The sequence below is a fragment of the Sardina pilchardus genome, chromosome 14, assembly GCF_963854185.1.
Source record: "Sardina pilchardus chromosome 14, fSarPil1.1, whole genome shotgun sequence".
In the NCBI taxonomy this organism is placed as follows: domain Eukaryota; kingdom Metazoa; phylum Chordata; class Actinopteri; order Clupeiformes; family Clupeidae; genus Sardina; species Sardina pilchardus.
The window spans coordinates 4,649,417-4,673,637 of record NC_085007.1 but is presented as its reverse complement, the minus strand read 5'-3'; the positions used below and the strand labels follow the sequence as shown (position 1 = coordinate 4,673,637).

Here is a 24,221-nt window from a genome sequence, read left to right as displayed (position 1 = left end):
ATTTTAGCTTTGAATGATTGATAACATTAAAGAAAGCCTCAGCTAACTATCCGTAGTGCTCACTTTATTTCAAGGGAAAAGGGGTACCATATTTTGCATTTTAGAGGGTGTGAGTGTGAGTGTGTGTGCATCTCTCTGTGTGTGAGAGTGAATGAGTGAGTGAGTGAGTGAGTGAGTGAGTGAGTGAGTGAGTGAGTGAGTGAGTGAGTGCCAATAGGCCATTGTGAGGGACAATAAAAATGGCACCACTGGAAAACAATAGTGTTAAAGTCGCCAATTACGTAGCACTTACCACAGTTAGTTAACATTCAGCGGACATGCAAAATGTTACTTTATCACCATAACCAGCTTCACCTTAAAACTCAAAACGAAATGAGAGTAAGGGTAATGTGGAACCCTGATAACAACAGACCACCAGACACCATGTGGGGATTAAAAAAAACACTTTTACTGAAAACAGGGAATACAGGCAGTATTCTAACAACCGCTGCTTTGGTCGGCCTGGTCATCAGTACACACATGTGGAAAACGGATTCATTATCAAAATATCACAGAAGCTCATTAGTACAAAATAGCACATGGTTTAGTCTACATGGTATTGTATAAACATAAAAAAGCTTGCAATGAATTGACAAATCTGTGGAAATAAGTGGACCTCTGGCGGGCCGACAGAAAGGTACTGGGGGGGGAGGGGGGGTCATCTTTCAGACGAGGCACTAATGGCTCCCTCAGACGTCAACGACCTCCATATGACCTTCTACTTATCTTCGCCACACAACTCCAGCAGGATCTTACGATAGTCGCCCGACGTGTCACCCTGGCAACAACAAAACATTGGGTTCCTTCAGCGGGACAGAAAACACTTCCTGAACAACAAGACATTAACCTTTTCTGTATGCAGCGCTGCTCGACGTTATGGATTACGGCTGCTTCATCAACATGCCCACCTTGGGGGAACATCACGATACCATGGCCTTTAAGAGATGAGAAAAGGCCGGCGCCCACCGGACACGCCGTTCAGCGGTGTGGGCTTTACGCGCAGGATTTTAGAACGGTTTTCTATCCCTGTGTGGCTGCTGCGCGGCAGACGTTTCCAGTGGGCTTTGCTCCGTTAAAAACAATGGAGTTCTACATTTTTACTTGTCGCGGCGCGCCGCGCCGCATACGTGTCTGCTGGACACCGGCCTTCACTTACACTGCTGGTGGACTTGCTGAACTATGGACTGCAGTATGAATCTAAATAATTATATATGCACTGAGCCTTCAGGCCCCTGCTGATTGGCTCTTTCTTGATGTTTGAGCCCTAAAGGCCTCTGTTGATTGGCTGTATCTTGATGTTTGAGCCCTAAAGGCCTCTGTTGATTGGCTGTATCTTGATGTTTGAGCCCTAAAGGCCTCTGTTGATTGGCTGTATCTTGATGTTTGAGCCCTGAAGGCCTCTGTTGATTGGCTGTATCTTGATGTTTGAGCCCTGAAGGCCTCTGCTGATACGCTGTATCTTGATGTTTGAGCCCTGAAGGCCTCTGCTGATTGGCTCACCTTGATGAAGGAGTGGAGGGTCTTGCCGTAGTTCTTTTTGAACTCAGCTTTGATGTCCAGCATGTCGATCTCAGCCCTGGCCACCATGATTCTGATCAGAACGCTGTCTGTAGTACCCAGACCCTGAACCAAAGGGACAAGGTTTAGTTTTAGACATGACACACACACACACACACACACACACACACACACACACACCCACACCCACACCCACACCCACACCCACACCCACACACACACACACACACACACACAAACACACACACATCTCAAGAAAATAATTTTTACCTTCATGGATTTGTAGAGACGCTCTGCAAAAAAGGCGTGCTTGTTCCTGATGCATTTCACTGTGGAGCAGAAGAGCAAAGACCCCGTCACAAGAGGCCTCTAAACGAAGTGTACAAGTGGGTGCGCACATCTGAATAGTTCAAAAAAGGTACTGTAGGTGCTGGACTCAAAAAGCAACAGTAAAAAGGACAGAAAAGTGTTGTGTGTGGTGTCTTAAGCTGCTGGGACCTTGAATTTCCCCTTGGGGATCAATAAAGTATCTATCTATCTATCTATCTATCTAGCTCCAATATTCTTTTTTCTTTTATTCACCACATGTACTGTAACGTTTCGGGACACACTGCCCTTCCTCAGACATAAGACAGGTATCTTAACAAAGTACCACATACTGTACATCACATCTGAGGAGTACAGTATGTTTGCAATGGAACATCTATGAGGGTAACAATTTCCTCAGCAAACAGATGTCACTGGCAGCAGTATTGACGATCCGTCAGCCTGAATTCAAATCCCGGTCCTGCGGTTGCTCTGAATAAAAGCACCTGCTAAATACCGATCAACTTTAACTTTAAGATACCGATGAGATAAAAAAAAATGGAGAGACATTTCAAACCAACACCTTTATCTGAAAGGTACAAAGGCTGTGTGGTAAAAATGGAATAGTGACTGAACGTTAATCTCATTCTGTTGTCTGGCCTCACTGTTGTGTACTTCACAAATTTCTTTGCGGTAACAGTCAACCGTGTAAGAAACTGTGTGTTGTTACATGGCCCTGTGTCTGAATGCGCTTGTTTTTATTTACAGTTTGCTCCACTTTGAACTGTTGAAATAAAACATAAACAGAAGCAGTTGCCTGACAAGAGTTCAAGAGTTCAAGAGTTCAAGTTGTGGATATGGCAGCTTAAGGGTTACACTGATAACTGGACTGAAGACGAGCATTTGTGGAGCGCATGTTGCAACAATACGCCCCACAGTAGTCTTCGTGGATTGGCTACAGCTCAATGGTGTTTTTTGCCCCCAACGGCACCTTCCAGGCAGCACAGCCTAAAAGGCACTACATTTACCCTATTCCTAACCCTAACCCCCTCAACCCTCATCCTACCCCTAAACTGAGGGGAGTAGTGCCTTGAAGGCAGCGCTACCTGGAAGGCACCGTTGAGGGCAAATAATACCAAGGACCTTGGCTACACCAGATCGGAGTGCAGCCGTGTGGAGAGAAGACGCTGTCGTCTCCCTCACTCGGCAAATCATCTATCTGCTTCCTTTTCATGTTCATTTACACGTATTCATTTCGCAAATTTTTTTTACAATTTTATTCAAAGCAACTAAAATTTGAGCTACATTACAAAGGAGACTGAGTAACAATAAATACTATGCTACAAAGACCATGAGACTATGAAATCAGTGTAGCCATGGCAGTATTCGGAGATACTGTTAGTCTTTCAACCAGTGAAAAATAAAATTACCTTGTTACCTGACAACAGATATCAAAAATTGTGAATGTGACAGGCATACTGGGAGAGCCAGTGAGTGACCGCTGTAGAATATATCCGTGTGAGAGAGGAGTGGACAGAGCGATACTCACCTATGGCCAAGAAGACATCCTCCAGACAGCCAGACATCTCTCTCTTGATGCTGTCCTCAATGTCCTTCCCTGACACCTTCTTATAGTCATCAAACACTGCATCAACGAGGGAGAGAGAATGAGAAAGCCACCAGGACAACGAGAGAGGGAGAGGGATACGGACAGACAGAAAGAGATATTGTTAGCACCTTATGTGACCACTAGGTGTCAGTGTTGAGTAGTGTTTTGCTGACATGTCCTAGTGCTTTTTACAGATCAGAGGGCAGGTGCACTGGTGCTCCATAGAGAGACATAGTAAGAGTAAATAGGGGATGAATGACACACACACACACATGCACACACACACACACACACTAACAGCCTGGGGCACTTAGCTTCTCAAATAATTTGCATATTTCACATAATTTGTGTAATTTGCATTCCTGCCTCCACAGAATGCAACTGAACTGGATTAGTGAATGTGGATGTACTGGACGCTCAGATCAAATTCTCTGTGCACATCAACAGCATGTCAGTGTGTTTATACCAGTGTGAAACACAAGTGAACAAGTGGCGCGCGTGCACGCACGTATGTGTGTGTGTGTGTGTGTGTGTGTGTGTGTGTGTGTCTGTGTGTGTGTGTGTGTGTGTTTGTGAGATGTGTGTGGAATAGAAGTCTATTCGTGACGTGTGCATATGTCTGTGTTCCTACAGATGTGTGTGTGTGTGTGTTTGTGAGATGTGTGTGGAATAGAAGTCTATTCGTGTGCATATGTCTGTGTTCCTACAGATGTGTGTGTGTGTGTGTGTGTGTGTGTGTGTGTGTGTGTTTACCTTTGAGAAGTTGTTTCTTGTTCCTCACACACAGAATGGTGAGAAACTTGACCTCATCTGTCCCCCACCGCGCCTCTCCTGCCTCGAAGATGTCCTGAAGAGGTGTGTGTGTGTGTGAGGGAGACATATAGAAAGACAGAAAAAGAGGAATAAAGGGAGGAGGAAGGAGGGAGAGAGAGAAAAAGAAAGACAGATATACAGGACGAGGGAGAAGTGGAGAGAGAAGGAGAGGGAGAGAGAGAGAGAGAGAGAGAGGTACATCTCAGTTGGATTTTCCATCACACTTCTGTGTCTATCAGTCTACCAGCTAACATGTAACTCACAAGGCTGGTTAACATGGCCAGTGTTGTCGTCATTCCAATTAAAGTATTTCAATTAAAGAGAGTGTATGTGTATGTTCTTTAATAGTGATTGAACGAGTGTATGTTCTATTCCGATCAGGTGCTCTCAAGCACTTTGATCAGAATAGCCACAGCAGGTAATCCGATCGACCGTATGCTTGACTGTTCAATTGGAATAAGAACGGAATACACCACCTCTTTCATTCCGATTGAAATTCTAATCGGATCAGGCATTTTTATTCTGAGTTGTTAATATGAGAATTTATATTCCGATTGAGCCTTTATTCCGTTTCTAATCAGATTAAAAGTGTTCATGTAAACGTGACCCAACTCACCTTGGCATCTTGAGTTGCCGCTGCATCATCCACTGTGTTGCTTGTATCACGTCCGGCCTGACACACACACACACACACACACACACACACACACATACCCAAAGCAAAGTCAAATGTCTCATATGCTGCCATCCAGTCTTTCTCAGGGAAAGGCTTCAATATTTCTTGAGAACACTGCTGAACTGCACTTCACACATATAGCTCAGTGTGACTCCATAGCAGAACGACCCCGGTGTTAATATGGCCTGCCTGCAGCTCATGGCAGACCTGTTCAATCAGGTGCGTCATGGGAAGAAAAAGATGATTGGAGAAACCCCAGACTGTTGATCAGCTGAAATCATGCATCAGGCAGGGATGGGACAACATTTCACTCTCAAAACTGGTCTCCTCAGTTCCCAAATGTTGTGAAACATGTTGCTAGCATCAAATTAAAAATGGACATATAGGTGCTGTGTCCACCAAACGCGTTTTTTACAGCCAGAGCGCCCTCAACCTCCTTCTCTCGGCGCTTCGATAAGTGTTTATTGTTGCTAAGTTACCAAATCCAGAGACGGTTTATAACGAGAAGTGCCATTGACGAGCCCGGCGCTGTTCTAAAAGTTGAACAGATTTCAACTTTGAGCGCTCTGAGCGCTGCGACAAAAAACGGTCGGCGCCGGCGTTTTTTTTCCGCCGAGGGCGCTAAGCGCTGTGAGCGCTGAGCTACATAGACTTTACATTGAAAATTGGCGCCGTCGGCGCAAAAAACGCGTTTGGTGGACACAGCACCATACTCTCCAATAAACTATTGTCTTCTCTGTTTTAACAATGTATATGCGACCTTTGCACTTCTCTTGCATATTTTGCAATGTAATGGGGGAGTCTAAGATCACTATGGTCTCTTAAAAGGAAGTGGAACTCCCAAAGACAAACACAGAAACACATCACACAATCACCACACAACACAATCACCACACAACACACTCACCACACACACACACACACACACACACACACACACACACTCACCACACACACACACACACACACACAAATCACGTGCAAAGCAACTGATTTCCCCTTCTCCTCATCTCTGAAAATCCCTGAGTAAAGCAAGGGCCACCCCGGCACATGAATAGTACATTACACAAGGCTTTACACTCATTTGCCCTTTGCTATTATTCATGTGATTGTCCTTTGCCATTCAAACATAGGAGTGTATGAGCGAAGAATAGAGAATTTATGACTTCTGAAATTCCTCATCAGTACATCAAAGTGAATCTGACCAGTTACGCTACACGCAAGAAGAAGCACAGGGCGCCACATACACAAACACACACACACACACACACACACACACACACACACACACACACACACACACACACACGGTAGAATAGCTACACAGGAATCAACATCGTGGTTCAGTGGTTCAGAACATTCAGTCGTTCAGATGACTTATTGTAACTATTCTTCTGAAATCAGTTCTCATTCAGACGCTGTCCACAACATAACTTGAGTAAAATTGAAATCAGATTGGACCTTCATTAATCAGGTTAGCCCTTCATCCCACTCAAAAACAGCACTTGCTGTGTTATACTCGATTAACTGTGGACACAGAAAGCACTGGCCCTACTGGCTATGAAGGAATGATTAACTAACTTCACTACCTAAGGACAGTCCACATCCTACATACCAATCAACCCCCCCTCCCCCACACACTTATGTTTGCATGACAAACATGAGGCCGTAAGTGTCAATAAAGGTGTGCCCATGGACAAGTCCTGATACACAGTTGTGCTCATAGGTTTACATGCCCTGTACATAAACATACTACGGTTGCCTAAAAAGAGGAATAAGAAAAATCCTCTTTGGAAATGTATCTTAATGCCTTAATTAAAAAGGGAAAATCCAACATTTAAGGACAGTGTTGATGTGCTTACATGCTTACAGTACATATGTTTGGATATGTGTGTGCGTGTCTGTGAGTGCATGTGTTCTGGCACCTGTGTGTGTGTGTGTGTGTGTGTGTGTGTGTGTGTGTGTGTGTGTGTGTGTGTGTGTGTGTGTGTTTTCACATGTATTTCTGTATGTGCATGTCTGGCTGTGCTCACCGTGGTCAGGGAGACCAGGACCCTCTTGAACATGCCCGAGGTGTCACCACAGATATCGTCCTCCAGGCTCTTGTCATACTCTGTTGATAGAATATGTAGCAGTCAAGTTGTACCCCAGTCATTATATTACGGCAGTTATTACATGCTTTTATCTGGGAGATGGTAGGCTGTTACAAAGTTTGACGCATATCTGATGCATTTCCTGTGCTAAACAAGTTCAACTGTATTTCTAAACTTACGCTTAACAGATTTTTTTTTTTTTAAATACCTGCCATTTCCGTTAGAATCATGGAAGTTCTGTGAGTTCACTCTCTTTTTTTGACACTCACAATTGGGGCATGTTACAGAACACCCTGGTGTGGTCCAGTTTTCCGCCCACAGTAAAACTGAGTGTATATGACACATTAAAGTGGCTTTAAAATAAAACCTCATGAAAACGCATCTCGTGCCAACAAATGGTCTTGTGCAGGTGCTGCTGAAGGGAATTATTTTTCCGATAATGACCGGCGTTCTATACATTATCGCGCTTATTATACGGCTACTTGCCAAAACGAGAAAAGAAATGTCTTTAGCAATGACTTGGCTACCGTTTCGTGGCTTCCGCAACAACTAGCGGAGTGAACCCGTTGCCATTGGCAGCGGTCATTATACCTTTGGAGCGGTCATCTATCAAGAAATAATGACCGGTAGAACGTTGGGAAATCCCATTCAAGTCAATGGAGTGTTCTACTTGCATTGTGAAGAGCCGTATAATAATATACAATTATCTGACATAATCCCGTGCTTGATTAATGCACCTGTGGAAAGGTACACCTGATGAAACCCATGAATTCCATGTAGATGCACAAACGTAAAGCCACATACTCTTCTTGTAGGCCGCATTGATGGCGTGCACCTCCTCGTTTGTTCTGGAGGCCAAGATGTCGATAAGACAAGCCTCTTCAGTTCCTGCTCCCTGGAGGATAGAGGAGAGACATGAGCTTTGTTTAGTTATAGGACTACAGCCAAGTACTGTATGTCTTCATAGGTATTATTTGCCCGTCAACACAAGTCAAAGAATCAGACATGAGCAGTCACCAGAAACACATTTGCTTTGCATGATAACTCTATGATGTTTGTTAAAATGTTGCCTGCCTCCCCTTTGTATCTTACAGTATTGGGGAGAGTTCTGCCAACATGCTAGCTGCCTGTGTATCTCATTACGAGAGCTAGCTAGATGACAGCTACATCTGCATCTCATTTGTAAGAGCTGTAGGCCTATGATTTCTACCGCATTATTAATTGCTCTGGCTGTGTGCTAACTGTTTCTCTAGAGTGCATGTGAATCTATCATTGCAGCGCCAATCATCGGGGCTCTCTCACTATCTCGGTAGCCCAGGCTGCCAGGCCCAATGACCTCGGTGACACGGTGAGCTTGTGACTGACCTTCATGGCGTTGTGAAGCTCATAGGCGTCGTACTCTGGTGCGGTCATCATGAGTCCAACCACCACCTTCTCAAAGTTCCCAGTTAACTCTCCGGTTAAGTCCTCTATCAAGTCCTGAGAGAGAGAGAGAGAGAGAGAGAGAGAGAGAGAGAGGGAGAGAGATAGACAAGCAGATAGACAGACACAGAGCGAGAGAGGGAGACAGAGACAATCCAGAGACAATGTTGTGATATTACAGCTACAAGATATTTACATATTTTTTAATTTATTCTTTATTTAACCCAGGGTAGTCACAATATTTATACTTTTGCCTGCTGTGACTCAGCAACATACAACAGACCTTGCTCACACACAAACAAAGGTTTGTTGCTATGGAAATGTACTGTCAAATATGTAGGGGGAAAAGAAAATTACACACTGTAGGATGTGTTCTAGGCAGCCCTGCTGGAAAATACTAGACAACTGCTAACTCTAGAACTGTTCCACCAGAACCTCAGCTGAGGGCCAGAACCTCTCCAGTCATGTGAACAGAGTGAGTGTGTGTCTGTGTGTCTGTGTGTGTCTTAGTGTTTGGTGTAGCATTTACTGTAGGGGTTACTATAGTGACTAGTGAGCCTGCTGCTTGCAGATGTCTTCTGTAGTTTCTACTCTTCTGAATAAAATGATTACGGATGTGTCATTTTGATGCCACTCTGAACTGAGATAGAACAAAATATATCTTCTTACAGTGTGACATTTCTAAAATGTATTTATTTTCAGTGTAAAACTAGTAAAAATGCTATCAAAACCCTGAGGGCCAGACAGGACATAGCTACAGAGTGAGCAGTAAGGGTCCTTCTGTTTCCATAGTAATTACCTTTGGTCATTGTTGTGCGGCAAGACAATGTTTTGGCAACCAACACTGCACGCCCACAGGCGTGGATACACTGACCCACAGCTGGCCACGCACACACTTGCGTAACGGCAGCCGGCACTGCTGTAGGGAGGAGCTACATGTACGGTTATAATGAGTTTAGAGACTGCTGTAGCTTTAACACGGTTAGTGTGCTGTTCCAAGGACAGTGGAAAAGTGATCTGATGATCAACAGCTTAAAGAACAGTAACGGTGCTGAGATGGACAGTCTTCTGTTAAGAAGAGGCAGGTTTTGCTTAAGAGATATTCGCACACACTGTGCAGTTTACTGATCTAACTCCGTGATGCTTGTTCAGTTGTTTAATTCAAAGATAGGGGAGACTATGTTCATGAAACAGCTACAGGAGCAGTATAAGAGCTCATTTAGGCTTTGCCATGTTTAAACAGGCTGTTGTAGCTTTAAAGATATCTGTGTATCAACACAGTTGAAATGACAAAGCTAAAGGAATGCAAACAGCCTACTAATGTACTGTAGTGTACTGTATGTAGTGTTAAACAGGTTGTTGTAGCTTTAAAGACATCTGTGTGCCGATATAGAGACAGTGGAAATGACCGTGGGTTAATTACATAGCAGAGCTTAAGGAATGGGAACAGTAGCTTACTAATGTTGCGTACTGTATGTAGCCATAAGTTCAAGTTTCAAGTTTCAAGTTTAAGTTTATTGTTGCATCTCAGGTATATTTACATATATCAAAGAGCAAAAATCTATATTTAAATAAAAGCAGTTTGTTGTGTGACATCTGTGTGCCGATATAGAGACAGTGGAAATGACCGTGGGTTAATTACATGGCAGAGCTAAGGAATGGCAACAGTAGCCTACTAATGTAGTGTACTGTATGTAGCCTTAAAGCAGGTTGTTGTAGCTTTAAAGATATCTGTACACTGATCTAGATCTAGAGACAGTGGGAAGTGTGCCCATGACTAGAGAACTAGAGAAAGTATTTGTGTAGGGCTGTATAGCAGATGTGTTTTTGCTTTAGAGACGCCTGTGTGCTTATCCAGGGCCAGTGGAAATGACAGTGTGCTAACAGTAGCCTGCTACAGTACGTAGCATTCAGATGGGCTGTTGTAGCTTTATGTGTATGTGTGCTTATCCAGGGCCAGTGGAAAGAGTGCTGACTCCACAGCAGACTAGTGCAGGGTGGGGTCGGAGCACACGGAGTGGACTACAGTCCCCAGACAAGCTCCTCTTTAAGACCGCCTCAACCTCAGCTGCCTGCAACACCCTGCGCTCAAGTATGAGTCAATTCTTCTGACCACATCTGCCGCACACACACACACACACACACACACACACACACACACACACACACACACACACACACACACACACACACACACACACGGAAGACTTTCCTGGATCAGCAGAACCAACACAGACACTTCGCTGCACAGCACAGGATCTGACAGCCATTGTTGAGAAAGCCCACAAGCAGCATTCACGAGGGGCTGCCTGGTATGTTAGATCCTCCCCCTGCTTCAGCCCTGAGCTCCTCTAGGAGACAGACTCAAATATCAACCATAGCCAGGACCTGTGCCATATCATACTCTATATCCTGAAAACTCCCCATAATAACAATCATTTCAACCACACTTCTTATTGTGATATTGATGATATAGATACATGGGTAGCCTATAGAATGTGCTTTACACACTGTACGTATTGTACATGCTTCAAGAGGACTCCAAAATGTGAGTAAATATACATGATGACTAAATAAGTACGGGATAATGGACGACACGCCGTGCGGTTATGTAAGGGATAATGTATAGAACGCCGGTCATTATCGGAAAATAATTCCCGACAGGATGAACTGAACCCCGACGCGCAGCGGAGGGGTTTTGCTTCGTCCTGAAGGGAATTATTTTCCAATAATGACCGGCGTTCTATACATTATCGCGCTTATTATACGGCTACTTGCCAAAACGAGAAAAGAAACTCATCTCAATGTGTCTTTAGCAATAACTTGGCTACCCTTTTGTGGCTTCCGCAACAACTAGCGGAGTGAACCCGTTGGCAATTAAATGGCAGCGGTCATTATACCTTCGGAGCGGTCATTATGCAAAAATAACTGACCGGTAGAACGTTGAGAGGCCCATTCAAAGTGAATGGGAGCTGCCTCAACATTCTAGAGAGCCATATAATAATCCATTTGAATAATGTTTGAATACTTATGCTATCAGGAGGACAACCCTGAACCCTCTGACAGTATCTCACCACAAAACTAGTAGGGTCCGTTGCTCGGTTGATAAATGGCACTTTAATACATTACCCATTAGGAGAACTGTGTGATTATTGCCAATGGTAACTAGAAAGTCTGTTATTTTATAGCCCAAACAGGTCCAATCAATTCCCTCAGATAAGTTTTTGAACAATGTTAGCTCAGTCTTCAGTCATCAGCACTCAAGGCCCCTCTCAGAGAGGGACAGTTCCGCAAAACGAAGTTGCTAGTTCATAGTCTGCTCTGCGAGGCAAATTAGACAGTGGCAGGTTCGGTCGATGAAGTTTAATCAATCATCTATTAGGGGATCCATCTCATCTGCACACTCACAAAGGGAAGCCTGTCACTTGGTCAGCACTGGTGGGAGGGAGCTTCTCACACAACTTCCCCAACAGCAGGGACATTTGACCCCAAACTTTAACCACCAGATCCAAAATGGCCGACTGCTTTCTATGCAGAAAATGTCATGGAAAAAACAGCCTTTTTATCAACCATTTTATAACATCTGCATCTCCGGTATAATGTTCAGCTAACCCAATATAAACAAATCAAACCAAATAAAAAGCTATTGCTATATAGCTGCAGCATGAGACGCTGAAGTTGCAAACGAACAAAAAATGTGATGTAACTAGGAAGTCTATTATTTTATAGCTCTTAGAACCAGTTATAAGACAGTGTTAGTTTACAGTGTGTGTGTGTGTGTGTGTGTGTGTGTGTGGGGGGGGGGGGTTAATGGTCATAACTTGGATGGTAAGACAATATAAAACAGAGAATGTTGAAGGAGAGGTACGGCTAGCTAGAGAATGAGAATGAGAAGAAGAGTCACAGACTGGAGAGAGAGACAGAGACAGAGAGAGAGAGAGAAAGGAGAGAGAGACAAAAAGGAGAAAGACAGAGAGAGAGAGGGGGGATAAAGAGAAGGAGAAAGAGAGAGAGAGAGGGAGAGAAAGAAAGTGAGAGAGTAAAGACGTGCTGTGTAATTTTGGTGCATCAGTACCTTCCCAATAGACTGCTTGTAAGCCTCCTTGATGCTTTGCCTTTGTGCAATAGTGCGATGGGCCAGGATCTCAATAATGGTGGCCTCGTTGGTGCCTGGTTAAAAAAAAAAAATCAACATATCACGGTCAGTCAAGCAGCAGCAGCGACGCCGAGGTGGTTTAGGAAGCAGCACAGGCCAGGTGGTGTGGTGTCTTGAGGCACATGACAGAGACAATGTCCGGACTCATGGACTCACAGACTTTGGTGCGTGTCCTTGTGAAATTCGTAAGGGCTTAGGGCTGTCCCAATGTCGAATTACAACGGGCGTGAGGTTTTTGAGTACACACTTACCGAGAGTCTGCATCGGTGCAGACTTAACCTAAGGGAATTACCCACAGTTCAAAGTGTTGTGACATTTACCGCGGAGATCATAGAAAAATCCGGAAATGAAGGTAAACAACAGCACGCACGACTTAGTCCTAGTCTTTAGGGCTGACATTGGGATTGGGCCTAAGGTGGTTTAGGAGGCCATATGGGCAATAGTGTGATGTCTGGGGTAAATGATAGCGATGCTGAGGTGGTTTAGGAGGCCATATGGGCATTAGTGTGATGTCTGGGGGTAAATGATGGCAATGCTGAGGTGGTTTAGGATGCCATATGGGCATTAGTGTGGTGTCCGGAGGTAAACGACATAATTGGAAAGTTTGTGAGGAATGAAGCCTGCGATCATGTGAGCACCGTTTGACCCCTCGTCCACACACACATCTCCGCCTGGCACGGTGCCCATCCAGAGCAGGGTGACCATGAGTCAGTAATGGAGCTCAGGCCGCGATCAGATGATGCCCATTACACACACACACACACACACACACACACACTACACTCTGGGTCCTCCGTCTCACTCCCAGGGTACCAGCGCTGAGGCCAAAGCCACGATCGGCTGCCCATTAAACATTACTGTGTCCTCCGTCTCAGTCTCGGGGTCCGAACACTCACCTCACTGTGTGTTGTGTGTGTGTGTTTCACTAATTCACAGATTGGGATAAATGCAGAGACCACATTTCCCTCATGGGATTAAAAGAGTATATTAATTTATACTTCCAGTTATACGCTGAGGCCAGGCCACAAATTTCTACTGCTAGGGGTGGGAAAGTAATCAAAATACTAAACTGACATTTGGTCGAGATTCTAAATGTCAGTTTGGGTATATTTTGGTTACTTTCCCACCACTGTTGGAAACATTGTATGATGGCTGCTATGTTTTACCAGACATACGATAAGCGAAATTAGCAGTCAATGTCACGGAAGAAAGATTTCTTCTGCTTTGGAACGATGGTAGACCAATCAGAGCCATGGTATGTGACTTCAAACGGCAACGGCACAGAGACTCTGGAATCTAAAATAGTTTCATGGGTGTCAACTCCGCTACTGATCCACCACACCTCTCCAAGGCTTAGTTCACACTGGCAGTCGAAATCCGATTTTTTGCTTATCTGGATTGTATCTAGCTTGAATTTTGGGTAGTCTGAACGGCACAAAACCGCATGAAATGCGATTTTTCCAATGCTGATTCGCACCACATACGGAGGTGGTTTCAATATCACTTACTATCGGATATGACTCAATCTGAACAGTCAAACCACTTGAATAGGATTGCACCGTGCCCTTATCGTCATTTGCACGGCGACAAACAATTGCAACGTAATTCTGAGTGACGGAAGTGATTGATTGATTGATTGATTCAGCGCGTGCGCCAGGGCTACCAGCAAAACAAAAACCAAGTCAGACTCAAGTCATAATTTTTGTTGAGGGTGACGAGGTATTTGCGCCGCGGCTACGCATAATAAGTTGGAAAATATAAAAAATAAATCCACTTTCATCCATGACGACTTGGTTGTGTACAACTCTACCTAATGAATCCAGGTGTGTGTAATTTATATCGGATCTGAGCATTGCACGCCAAGATCGGATGTGATCGGATGTGATCACTTGCAATATGCAATGAGAACAGTCAGTCAGAAAGATCAGGTTCTGATCGGATATGCAAGACATCTGATTTCGACTGCCAGTGTGAACTAAGCCAACTGGTGTGACATGCAGCAGTCTAGAAGACAACTCTCACAGGGTCCTCCCCTAATCCGACAGAGTAGAAGTGGCTACCTCCTGATTGGATTTAGTTCACGCAGTCACCCCCATTTGATCTAGTTCATGTGGTGATCTAGTTCCTGTGGTTATCTAGGCCTACTGTGGGGCAGGTGGAAGTTCCAGAAAAAAAAAGTGTGAATACATGTGGCTTGTGGAAACAGACCAACAACTAACCAGAAGAACAGGGCCACATCACTAGCCTCGTTTACATGGATGTTTCTTTTTTTCAATCAGATTGAAATGAATTTGATTAAAGATTTCAACCAAACTGACATGAATGCTAAATACTGTAAATGGTTAAGCGATAAATAAAGGATCGGTAATTGGCTTTCCTTTACTTCATCTTAAAATAACAATAATTTTAAAGTAGCTAATATTCTGACAATAATATCGGCACACTAATTTATTGGTCAGTCTCCAGTACATGTACAGTATGTGTGTGTGTGTGTGTGTGTGTGTGAGAGTCTGTGTGTATGTTTGTGTGTGTGTGTGTGTGTGTGTGTGTGTGTGTGTGTGTGTGTGTGTGTGTGTGTGTGTAACACACCTGCTCCTTTCATGGCGTCCCTGAGCTTCTGGACATCCTCCTCAGCGCTGAAGGGGGAGGCTGCAGTGATGGTTCCGCGCTAAAACAGCAGATTAAAAACACAGAATGGACACATTGGTATTTGCCTCCTGATTCGTCTCCATCTTCTCGCACTCACAAACATATTTTGAGTGGAGAATGAGAAGGATGTCTGTATTGATAGGTTTATGTGTATATTTTATACTTAAATAGAACAAATGGGATACATCAGCTAGGCCTATATGATATACATTTAGAAATTAAATTAAATAATCTGCAGGGGGTTTCATTGAGAATGCTTAGCTTCCAAAAAGGCTTGGACCGCCCCTTGTTTATGTGTTCGGCTATGTCTAACTTCCTAAATGTGAAGGCTAATATTAATTTCTGATTCCACATGCATCTTCTGCATTGTGCTGTGTGTATGCTTTCCCTTCTATCTAATTTGGTCAATCCAGCTGAGACTTGGACCACTAACCCAAGGGCATCAGCTCGGGGGAGCACTGCATTGTGTACTACACAGCAGCATTAGGATGATGGAGAATATTCCCCAGACTAACAGTATACACTTATAAACAGTGTAACCATTAACTAGACTATGGCCTCGAAATAAACAGCTAGTACAATGGATCCGGGCCAGGACCAAGGCTGGCCCATTTGGAACGCGTCCGTAAAAGGTGATGGGTGGGGTACAGGGTGCTCCCACGCAATATAGATAATATCAAGATAACACTCTAGTAATAGGCTACACATTCCATGGAAGGTATTAACGCACACAGGGCACACAGGAGTGTATGGGGTAGGCTATGAAAATCAGAAAAATCAGGCTTTTATGTAAATAGTCTACTATGCAAAAGCATTTGGAAAACAAGGATTCATCTCTACTTGGTGTCATGCAGATATTTACTTACTCCTGCCATTGTGGTATGAAGGTGATCTTTGGATAGAAAGCAACAGAGCTGAGGAGAAGAATACATATATTAAACTACATCGGATCAAAAAAACATATCACATAGGCTACAGTATCTCATTATATTTAAGACATCGCTATGGTTGTCAAAATTTCACACAACTATCTGATAATCTAGGCTATAGAGACTCATTTAATGCAATAAATTACATGTATGTTGGCACAAAGCCCTTCTTGTTTACTTTAGCAACCAACCAGCAGGAGCTGGGATGACAGCAGGTGGTTGCTGAGAGACCTATTAGGCCTACCTGGATCAAAACCACTTAGCGTGTGCTATGGTACTTAGGAGACGCTTCATGCTTCCCCTTATTAACACTAGAAGCGCCGCGCCGTTCTGACCCACTTATACCTAGAAGCGCCGCGCCCCGGTCATTTGACCGCTTTGACGACCTACTAGAAGCGCCGTGCTGTTGTGAACTACTTAAAGCGCGGCGAGGCGGTCAAATGACCGCTGAGTCCTTAGACTGGGAGGCTTTTACTTACACATAATGATCGCAAGATGGCGCTTCGTGCACGAATGAAATCGTTTGGTCATAAATTCAGTTTGCACTAAGCCATGTCATTCGTGTCAGACCGTGTTGTTGATAATCTGTGGTTGATTGTTTCATTATGACATACAGCACGTTTGAGTTATCTGTTAATGTATTTGTGTTGATTTGTGTTGTTAAAAACTTTGGAAGAGTTCTTGAACAAACCTTAAGCAAACTTGACTTTCAACTAAAATGCTCTAAAAGTGAATGTGGCTAGTTCTAATTCACTCCCCAAATTCACTTCTATTAATTTAATAGGTAGCCTATGTTCGCGCTACCGAAAATGATCGGACCTGGTCACCTGGAACAAAGAGCCTAATAGTCTGGTTTCAACTACACAGTAGCCAGGATTTCATGCCGCATTTTACAGGCTACCGTGGCTACTTTCTAAAACAACTTTCATTCATTTAGGGAGAAGATCTAGGGTCTAGCTACATCGGAGGGAGGGAGATAGAGAGAGCTATGCTGAGCAGGCATAGGCGTGAGAAGTAGCATAATTTAAAATAATGAGTGAATGATATTCTCTGTTTTGCGAATGTGTAGGCTATGTTTGCGATGTCTGCTGAAAAAAAAGCTAGGCCTATTGTTTCTACAATTTAAGCTAACTTCTATGTGAATTCGAGATTCAGCATTGAGACACACATTTTCTCCTTATTAACAAGTAAAGTCGTAGCCCACTGGTTAGAGCTTCGGCTTGATCACCCAAGGGTTGCTGGTTCGCTCCCCAACCTATTCCTGACGGAAGTTCTTTTGAACAAGGCATCAATAAAGTAGGCTATATTTATATTCTTTTCGATTCACATAACTACACGCACGCTGGCGAATTCGAACATTCTGAAACGCGCATATGCGATGAAACATGATTGCGCATTCTTCCACGGGTTGCCTAAACAGCCAGCTTACAGCCTAGTCTATGCAGGGGACAGATAGATGGGGTGGGGGTGGGGAGGCAGTTCCTCAATGCCTCGGTGATATCTGTAGCCTAAGTATCCTAGACGAGTGTATGGGGGAGGGGGATGATCGGTTTCAAATAGGCTGCAATGGATAGTGTGTTGTATAGACCCCGAAGCCATTTGCTTTGAGAACGGCTGGCTAATGAAGTTGTAGGCTGGCTAGCTGGCTCAGCCAAAACCTTAATGCAGCCGCCACAGTTTTCATGACTGATAATGGCTTTAGTTGCCACTTCATGTCTACAGATGTGCATATTGTATTAGATATCAACACACAATGTTATTGTATTGTTTTGGACAACGTTCTGCACGTTTCACTTCAATGTAGACTGCATGCGTTCATTGCGTTGTGAACAGCGCAGCAATCTCTGGAAAGGAAACGGTGGAAGTCGCATCAGTAGGCTAGCTAATAGCCTATCACGTTCAATGCTGTAAATCCATCTGTTCCAGAATATTTGGTTCATATCATCAATCTTTGGTTTTGGTGTTTGTGCAACCGGGCCCTGACGATTTAACAAAAGTCTGAGTAGCCCTACGTAGGAATTAGGAAAGTAGCCTATGTAAGGTGAGATCAAAATCAGGCTACTTTGTTTGCTGCTTTTCCCCATGTCATTTTCATTGGTCGTCAACTCACTGGGAGTCCTGTGTGTCGTAGCAACGAGCACAATACTGATGTGGTGTGTCCAGTGGGAAAATCTCATGTAGGCCTAGGCCTAGTTTCTAGGCTATCGTTTATTTTTTCGCGTGTCACTGATATAATTATTTTTAGATGCAAAAAGTCTAACTGGCTTTGTCAAAGTTTGTCAGTTGGCGGCAGAAAATGATTGGCTGGCGAAATTATTTTTCGTTAATGGTAGGCCTAAACATATTGCGATTCATCCGTTTATTTCAGATAGGTTGTTATTAAAAACCATTAACAAAAAATAATTGTTCATCGACGTTGAAAAACGGTCAGTAAATTCTATCGATAAAAGATTTTACATCTTGCTCCTGCCGAGATGTGAACACGGGTCTCCGGCGTTGCAGACAGGAGTGTTAACGCTGCGCCAATTGACATTATATAACAAGTGCGTTAGGATAGGTCCTTGACTTGACGTAACTCAGTCAGTCCAGCAAATATGTAAGAAAATGCTTATACATTAGTCTGAGCTTTAAAAGATAGCCTACAAATAGAAGATAAGATGTACAACTATGAATGTACGTAGGCATACGCGCCCTACGTACATAAATAGGCTACGACGAAAATTACACATGTAGGCCTGTCGCAACGTTTTCAAAACAAACTCGCATTTTACCACTGTAAATCGCCTCCATAGACTATGCCATGTAAATGAAAAATAGTTATTAAAATAAAGCACATATATAATACATGTTGCACATATATAAACGATATGTTTTATGGTAAAATATTATTCTCATGCCCGACTGACAGGAAATCCTTGCGACATCTGCTGTGAGAAAAGAGAATAGCAGCCTGAACAAAAATGGCCGAACGCGAGACAACATAGTGTTGTCACATAAGTGAGCGCAAAATAGCTCTAAACTAGCTTGTACCGGTGTGCTTTTGATCATGTAAAAATTCTGGGTGACAAAACACGCGTATTTAGGAAAAGTCGTGAACGTAGGGTCCTGGAATTTAATCGAGTGAAAAGATTTTTTTTTTTTTGTAATCGCTGCGGTCAAATGACCGCAGCCCGGCAGTTCTAGGTATATCTAGGTCAAACCCCCACGGCGCTTCTAGGAATACGCGTCAGCGGTCAAATGACCGGCGCTTGGCGCTTCTAGTGTTAATACGTGATGACGTTACCCTCAATTGTCCTTACGGAATACTCAATCAGCTCGGAGGATGACCTGTGATTACTCGGGTTTCTAACAATTACCCTCGCATCCTCCTTTAGTATCAACTTACATAGGCTACCCAGACGGGTTCAATAAGGAAAATGTGACGTGATTCTAGCCCACCACAAACTGTCACACCAAAGGCACATAGGCTAGCAGCGCGTTGCAGCTGTTCTGTCCCAATCTTTCATCCAACAAGTAACAAGTTGAAAGGGGTGTGTGAGTGGACTGGACAGCATCACCTGCTGACTGATGTCCTTGACTGAAATGGACGGTTATTTCACCGTGGCGTCACTTAAAGTTTACGGGTAGGCTAAGTGTTGTGAAATAACCTGGAAGGCATTCCCTACTGTACATTACGTGTTCACATGACAAGGCGATCAGGGCGGATTCGGAACAGCCTAGTAATTCGTAATAGGCGTAGCCTACAGTATAGGCTAGTCTACACGATCGAGCTTTTCTGGAAACACTTCAACATTAACCTAACCAAGTTGGTCAAAATACACATAGTGTTACTAATATACTGCTGTTGACAAACTTTCCGCACGAGCAGGAAATGTCACATTTCGTTAATTTCCACTTGATTCGCTACAATGTTACAGTAGTCTAGTCAAAGTTAGATGGCCCATGGGAGAAAACTCCATATCATGCCATAGGATACAAATACAAATAACTTCATGTTCGATCGAATTTACATGCTTACCCTAAGATGTGTCTTCTTTTTTTGGTTCCAGAGATGGACACTGCAGAAAAATGAAGATGGCACGGCAGAGAAAACGCACGACACCGCTGGGTTTTATGTCAATGTAATGGGTGTGTTCAGAGGTATCAGGTTTCATTTCCTTATTCATAAACACCCCTTAGATGCCAGCGCAGTCGTAGATTTGCCAACTTTGTTCAGCAGAAAACAGTTAACCAGAGGATAGGTTATCAGCTTTTAGTATTTTGGGTGAAGGAAATGAGTATTGTTGATAGACAAATAAAAGAAGAGAAGCACCAAGGTTTTAAAAAGTGCATGTTTCTGACAACATTATCAATCTATAACACACTTTTTTTTTTTAGTTAGATTAGATTTAGCTTGGTCATGTCATTGTGAGTGAGCAGTGAGTAGGCTACAAGTAGAAATGTCCAATGAGGAGACACAGCACTCAAAGAATCTCTGATAGAAATGTAGGCCTATAGAGTTAGTTCGTAATGCAAACATGGCAATTCTTCTATTTCTCAAAACCTCACATCAACTAGTGCTACATTAATAATAGATATGACGCGTGAGATAACGGGATGGTTACCTAGAAGGAATGCTCTCAAAACGTAAAAATTTGCCAATCGGTTGTGACGCAGTGTGAGACATGACCTGCCCAAATGAGATATGTTTCTGAGTTGAATTAGATGAAGCAAATTTCCATGACTTTTCCAAAACTTTTGGGGTGTTTTTTTGTTTTCCAAAACCTTTCCAGGCCTGGAAATTGGCATTTTCATCTGACAGATGCTGTGTGGGACAAGGCTCTAAGATGGGTGAATGGGACCTCTTCTATTTGCACGTGTGAATTTCATTCAGTTCAAAGTTCTTCATCATATGCTCTATAGGTTAAGGTTAAGCTGGCCAAAATGTACTCTGACATGAATGACATCTGACATGTTTTGGTCATGTTCCAGGTTGGGAGAGTTGGGCATCAATACTTTAATATTTGAAGACAGCACTGTGAGGACACTTCTGGGGATGCCATCAGGACCAGCCCCTGCCTTGCGTGCATTAGTCCTGCTCAGTGCCGAAGCGGCCATAGAAGTGCTTCAACTCATCAGGCAGGGAGGTGTGTGTGTGTGTGTGTGTGTGTGTGTGTGTGTGTGTGTGTGGGGGGGGGGGTTGACTAAGTGATACTGTACATATTCATTACAATAAGAACCAGTGGGTTCATAGTTTAGTATCACGGATGCCACAAGACGTGAGAAAAGGTATGATTGCATGGGTCCAGCAGTGTTAGCCTGATGGCCCCACCTCTCTCCATTCATCCTATGGCTCCTGGCAATACACTAACATTTCCTGCAGCCACCAGGGTGGCTGGCTTAATCAGTTGACAAGAGGAGGATGAAGTTAGTTTCGAAATCGAAAAATTGCAATTGGAAGAATGTGAAAATGTATTTCCAGAAATACTCCAGGAATACTCCCAACCTGGAACATGACTAAATTGCTTCCTGACAGCAGTTTATCGGTTTGTAAAGATTAGATGAAGAAAGTTATGTTAAAGTTGTTAAAGTTAATCCAAAGTATACCCTTTGCAATGCTAGGATTGGAAACAGTTTCATATCTTGAAGTGCAGACTCTTTTCAGAAAATGAAACAAAGGAGTGTCAGGTTAAACCATGATTAACCGTGATACGGGGGCCCTCATACAACATACTACCCTTGTTCATCTCTGTCTTACCAACAGGCACTATAGTCAAATAATTAGATAGTTCTCTCTGCTGTTCATATTAGGTATTACAGTTGATTAATTGCATATCAACACACAAACAAACATTATTATCGAGGGAAGGACATACAGTATAGTATGAAATTCTTTCATATGAAAACCAAAAGTTGAACACTTCTACCCGTACCCTTGGCCGATGTAACAATAGGGTGTGGTTTAAGGGGCTGTATACTGTAAATCCAAGTTATTTTATGCCAACTTATTTGCCAACCATTCAGCCATTCATTTGCGATCAGATCAGAAGGACTTGAGAAAATGAGCCCTCTAGTGGAGACTAGAGGGTTTGACAATAGCTCAAGGGGTGGCCTGTGGCCGTTTCTCTTCTCTGTCCCCTAAAAACAATCACACACACGGCTGCTAATTTTTCTTTGCTACAGATATGAATTAGCTGAGGTTTTGTGGTACATTACCTTATAGTTTATAAGAGGCATGTTAGGATGCCTGTTTAGAAAATTGTGAAATTCTTTAACAATTGCAAAGAACATCCACGTTTTTTTTTGGTTTTTTTGCAGTTTTCAAATGTTGATAAGCTGCTTGCACTAATCCCAGGCACACACACTTACTTAGCTTCTATAGCAAGTTTTGCAGTGAAATTCAAATTCTGTTGCATTATATTAGGCACACACGGTTGTGAGGTATCTGAAAAAGTACTTCCGGGATTTCGAAAATCCCTGATAAAAGATGACAGAAGCTGTATTTCGCTGCTAAACTTGCTATAGAAGATCGTTGAAGACCAGTGACCACTTGGTGAGCTGCACATTTTTAAAAACGAACGTTTAGGGGTGTTTTAAGGACAGTCCATGCACAAAGCGCGCAATGTTACAGCCATACAGAGTACATTCTAAAGCTGCTAAATTGTACTAACAGGCTCAATCGTCGAGATGTCGGTGTCAAACACTCGTTTTCATGCTAGGCAATACAGAAACTGGGCTTAAAGTGTAAAATACCGAACTATTCCTTTAAAGGGATATTCCGCCATTTTTGGAAATAAGCTCATTTTCCACCTCCCCTTGAGCAAAACAATTGATAATATATTTACCTTTTTCCCGTTCATCCAGCCATTCTGTGAGTCTGGCGATACACGTTTTAGCTTCAACCTAGCATAGATCATTGAAACGGATTAGACCAGTAGCATCTCGCCTGCTAGCATCATGTTTAAAAGTGACTAAGATTTCCGGTAATTTTCCCATTTAAAATGTCTTCTCAAGTTAGAAAGAGTAATAAGACCAACTGAAAATGAAACCTGGCGTTTTTCTAGGCTGATTTGACATGGAACTACACTCTCATCTGGCGTAATAATCAAGGCAACTTGCAATCTACTGGCACTACTATTGCTTGTTGTCTATGGGGACTATTTTCAGATGCTGCGAGATATCACTGCGCCCATGGTACGTTTGCAAGTTGCCTTGATTATTATGCCAGATGAGAGTGTAGTTCCATGTCAAATCAGCCTGAAAAACGCCAGGTTTCATTTTCATCTGAAGCACAGAAATGTCACGTGAGATCTCACACGAGAGCTCGTGGACTTTCCTTCGTGAGGAGCTGGAAGGGGTAAGTGTTCATAACAGTCTTCTTTTATAAACGTCGGGTTAGTTCGGGAGCGCGCTCCCGTCATTTAAATCGTTTAGTGTAAGGTGCCAATCTTAGCGGTTTTAAGTCCGTCGGAAGCAGTCTTTTTCTAGTTTTGCCGTTACGACAATATCAAAGATGTTTGATATTATCGGAAGTCTTTTCAGTCGTGGCTCATGCAAATAGTGACGTGAACATTAAAAACCAATAGTAACCTCTCGCGAACACGAAAACAGGAAGGGGCAAAATAGGCGACAGCTGTAGCCTATATGATTATTTGTTATTTCATTTCTTATAATTTATTAGTCGGCTATTCTACGAGACAGAACAACTCTATATCTGTTAGTGATGTCACACATCAAACAATGCTGCAGAAACGCGAAAAAATTACTTTGATATGAGTAGGCTATCATGTGAGTTCCTGTTAATGATGACGTGTAGCCTAGCCTATTGCACGATGGAAATAATTTGAAGGAATCTAGCAGCAGTCTTGTAAATAGTGACCCACAGTCTTTGCAAAATCCTAATCTGAGACTGGCCTGTGACAAGACTGTGACTAAAAACTCAATGAATTGTCTTTAGATGTGAGAGGGTCTGGCCGGCAGTATAGACCGATGTGACATCGCAGGAGACATAACTGCCATCGGTGTGTCTGTA

General features: G+C 43.2%; 1 protein-coding gene across 1 annotated transcript; it reads right to left on the bottom strand.

The window, feature by feature from the left end:
• Positions 1 to 426: 426 nt before the first annotated feature.
• Positions 427 to 20,350, bottom strand: anxa4 (annexin A4). Its single transcript, XM_062554120.1, has 13 exons — positions 20,229 to 20,350; positions 16,148 to 16,195; positions 15,222 to 15,300; positions 12,552 to 12,646; positions 8,420 to 8,533; positions 7,859 to 7,949; positions 6,995 to 7,074; positions 4,902 to 4,958; positions 4,226 to 4,319; positions 3,413 to 3,508; positions 1,828 to 1,886; positions 1,540 to 1,662; positions 427 to 817 (listed from the first exon to the last, which is right to left on the bottom strand). The coding sequence occupies exons 2-13, from the start codon at positions 16,154 to 16,156 to the stop codon at positions 758 to 760; spliced, it is 957 nt and encodes a 318-aa protein (XP_062410104.1). The 5' UTR covers positions 16,157 to 16,195; positions 20,229 to 20,350; the 3' UTR covers positions 427 to 757.
• Positions 20,351 to 24,221: the final 3,871 nt, after the last annotated feature.

Coding starts and splice junctions, on each gene's coding strand:
- anxa4 (XM_062554120.1), bottom strand. Junction 12,647..15,221: donor GGACGCCATGAAAGGAGCAG/GTGTGTTACACA, acceptor TTTTTTAACCAG/GCACCAACGAGGCCACCATT. Junction 4,320..4,901: donor CGGCAACTCAAGATGCCAAG/GTGAGTTGGGTC, acceptor ACACCTCTTCAG/GACATCTTCGAGGCAGGAGA.